The sequence below is a fragment of the Micromesistius poutassou genome, assembly GCF_964030765.1.
Source record: "Micromesistius poutassou genome assembly, chromosome: 15".
NCBI classification, from domain to species: Eukaryota; Metazoa; Chordata; class Actinopteri; order Gadiformes; family Gadidae; genus Micromesistius; species Micromesistius poutassou.
The window spans coordinates 15,232,106-15,235,575 of NC_140285.1; the positions used below are offsets into that span (position 1 = coordinate 15,232,106).

Below are 3,470 nucleotides of genomic sequence, written 5' to 3' on the forward strand. Positions count from 1 at the left end.
CGCCATCCGGCTGTCCCGCGAGGAGTGCGGCTGCGACTGCCGGCTGTACTGCGACCCGCGGTACTGCGGCTGCAGCCAGGCCGGCATCAAGTGCCAGGTGAGGGTGGGGTGTGTGGGTGGGTGCGTGTGTGTGTGTGTGTGTGTGCGCTTATGTGTGTGTGTGTGTGGGGGGGTGTGTGTGTGTGTGTGTGTGTGTGTGTGTGTGTGCTTATGTGTGTGTGTGTGTGGGGGTGTGTGTGTGTGTGTGTGTGTGTGTGCTTATGTGGGTGTGTGTGTGTGTGTGTGTGTGCTTATGTGTGTGTGTGTGTGTGTGGGGGAAGGAAAAGGATTATTTTGCATAGGATGTGAGCGCCCGTATATGGCGGTGGAGCCGTTGTGTAATGGTTATTGGTTAGTGGGAGTCGTGCGGTCATTAGCTTCCTGGTACCGGGGTTCTGAATTGGAGATAAAACATCGCTTTAGAACAGCTGGCGGGGCACAATGCTGCCGTGCCGAGTGTTGTCGTAGGATCACACTTACTTTCAGTTCATACTAGTCACTACTGAGAATAGAGGCCAATTATTTTGCATTGTTTGTAAGTCCTTCCCACAATATATCATGTCTGAAAACATTCAAAGGGGAGTAGCAGCGTGTGCACCATCATCGCCCTAATGGCTCTTGTTTTAACAGTGTAACACAACGTGAATAGACACATCATCCACGAGTTACATAAGGTGTCCCCTGTGCTATCATGCTCGTCCCCCCTATTGGCCCTACATTCTGGGTGATGCGCAGCTAGTCTGGGGCCTCTAGGTCCCCGCAGACCTCCAACGTTCTCACGTCCCCCGGGCCCCTCCTCCAGGTGGACCGCATGGCGTTCCCGTGCGGCTGCTCCCGGGGACGGCTGCGGCAACATGGCGGGCCGCATCGAGTTCAACCCGCTGCGCGTGCGCACAGCACTACCTGCACACCATCATGAAGCTGGGCCTGGAGAAGAGGATCGAACAGTACCCCCGCCGACTCCGACCTGCTGCTCTCCGCGTCCTCCACCTGCCCGCCGTCCCCGGAGCTGCCCTGCTCCTCCTCCGCCTCCTCCTCCTCCTCCTCCTCCTCCCTGTCGGTGGCGGCGGGCGGCCTGGACTTCCAGCTGGAGGAGAGCGAGGTGGAGGCGGTGCACGACCTGCTGGCGGAGCGCGACATCCTGGAGCGGGAGAACGAGACGGCCGTGCTGCACCTGCAGAGCGCCGAGGAGCACGAGCGCCGCGAGCGGGAGGAGGAGGCGGAGGCGGCGTCGGTGCTGGGGGCCGGGGGGCTGCCGGGCGGAGAGGAGGAGGAGGAGGAGGAGGAGGAGGAGGTGGGTGAGGAGCAGGTGCTGCTGCAGGGCTCCTTCCCCACGGGGGCCCGCCGTGCTCTGCGTGGCCCCCGACAGCCAGGGCGACGGAGCCCCCCCCCCGGGGAGCCCTCCTCCTCCTCCTCCTCTCTGCTGTACTACCAGCTCACCCCCGTCCAGCCGGGGGGCCCGGAGCCCCCCGGGGGCCCCCGGGGGACGGAGGAGAGGGAGGAGGAGGAGGAGGAGGAGGAGGAGGTGTCGGTGGAGGGAGCCGGAGGAGCAGGAGAGGAACAGAAACAAGGCGGAGAAGGAGGGAGTAGGGATAGCGAGAGCGGCGGCGCGGCTTGCGGTCAGGCGGCCGCGGGGTCGTGACCCTGGGCTCGGAGGTATGCGAGGAGGCAGAGAAGAGGCCCCCCGGCCCGCAGCACAACCACTCCCAGGGGCCGTGCCAGGCGGGGGCCCGCTCGGCCGGGCAGGGGGAGATCGCCCCGCCGCCGCCCGAGGTGTAGCCCACGGCCCGCCTGCAGATGTTTTGCACAAAAATAAGCCTTCTTCTCTGGAGGCCGAAGATAATGTCCACGTTTCACGTCGAGAAAGAAAAGAATAAACTATTGAATAATGTTACAGTCTTCAGGCTCGCGGTAGCGCCTGTCTTGGGGTCTCAATCATGCGGGAGCTACGGCAGTCAGAGTCTAACACTACAGAGCAGAGGGGGGACATAATGTGTGATTGCCAACCTTAGTCTTTATATCTATGTTTTTCATCCGGTGTATCGAGCTGTATACACGGTTTGTCCGTGTGTTTTGGGAGTGTGCACCGAGGTAGGGTAGTGGTGCTGCGTTCGGCCTTTCCCCCCCCCCCCCCCCCCCCCCCCCCCCCCTGACGTCACAGCATCGCCTCGCTGTCTCTGTCCCTTCAAGTGACCGCCGTTGGTGTCCCCCCTCTGCCTCTCACAATAGACCTAATAATCCTGGAGATACTTGTTTAGTGTGTACTGTATATGCATTTGCGACGAGCTAGTTAGAGCCAAGGTAGCGGTTTGTGTGATCTGCACGCACGGGGGCGAGGGCCACAGTGTGTGTGTGTGTGTGTGTGTGTGTAGGGGTCACGATGCCGGTTAAAGCAGTAAGAGAGAGCATCAGCGCTAAGGCGGCCCCCGCCTGCATTTCCTCTTCTGTTTCTACCTTGGAGCCGCTCCGGCAAATGCTAATTATTTATCTGAAGCGCTGGTTTTTTGCTTTCACAGCAAAGCGTCACCCAGCTTGGTGACCTCATGCTTCTTTCAGTCATGCAGGTTTCCAGCGGATGAAGGCAGCGATCTGTTCCGCGTGAGACGTCACGCTTTGCCTGTTTTTCTGTTTTAGTTTTTCTTAGAATGGGACAGAATGGAATGGGAGCTCTCTCTGGCGGCGGCGTCGAAGTTCGTCACACGCCACCCTCTAGTTATTTGCTCCGCGTTAGAGAAAAGAAGACACGAAGGATCACAGTGGTCTTTAAATGATTCGAACGACTGCTGGTGTCTTGTAACAACTGTTTGCGCTGATCCAAGCCAGATTTCATAGAATGAAAAATAACACCATAGAGTCAAATCAAACAATAGCGTGTGCTGTTATGAAAAAAACAACACGATATGTGATGAACCACGACAACAATCTGAGTTTGATTTATTCTGTTTTTATGGACGAGTGTGGGTAGAGTGTGAGCGTGTGTGTGCATATGTGCCTGTGCACATGCAAGTGTGTGAGTGTATACGTGTTGTAAACATGTGTTTGTATTTGCAGTATAAGAGTGTTGGTCGTGAGGGGGGGGGGAGGGGGGAGGTTATATTAATGAGGAATATTAATTAGGGATATATTAATAACTATGTTTATTCCCCTAAAGGTGCTGTGGTAATAGATTTACAACTTAGCTTTTTGTTTTGTTTTTAACAACCATGATAACCAATGTGATTTCCGGGGGCTGTACCCCGATGGGGGGCCGAGCTGTTGGGGTCCCTCAGAGCCTCTCTGAGGACCACCACAGCGTTTGCACGCGCACCATTTGCAATGGTGAATGTGGGGGAGTGTTTTGTCATTTAATGCGTAAATGCGAACCCATTTCTCTCTCTGTCTCAGTGTATTTTTTAAGCTACATATACCGTTCAACAGAAGTGTGCGACTCT

General features: G+C 56.6%; 1 protein-coding gene across 1 annotated transcript in view; it reads left to right on the forward strand.

The window, feature by feature from the left end:
- The window catches only part of csrnp2 (cysteine-serine-rich nuclear protein 2), a 6,850-nt gene extending 4,710 nt beyond the window's left edge, over positions 1-2,140 (forward strand). The window contains 5 exon segments of the mRNA XM_084480074.1: positions 1-97; positions 842-877; positions 879-935; positions 937-974; positions 976-2,140. The exon segment at positions 1-97 is cut by the window's left edge and continues 62 nt beyond it. Coding sequence (XP_084336200.1) covers positions 1-97; positions 842-877; positions 879-935; positions 937-974; positions 976-1,681 — 934 coding nt within the window. The 3' untranslated portion in view covers positions 1,682-2,140.
- Positions 2,141-3,470: the final 1,330 nt, after the last annotated feature.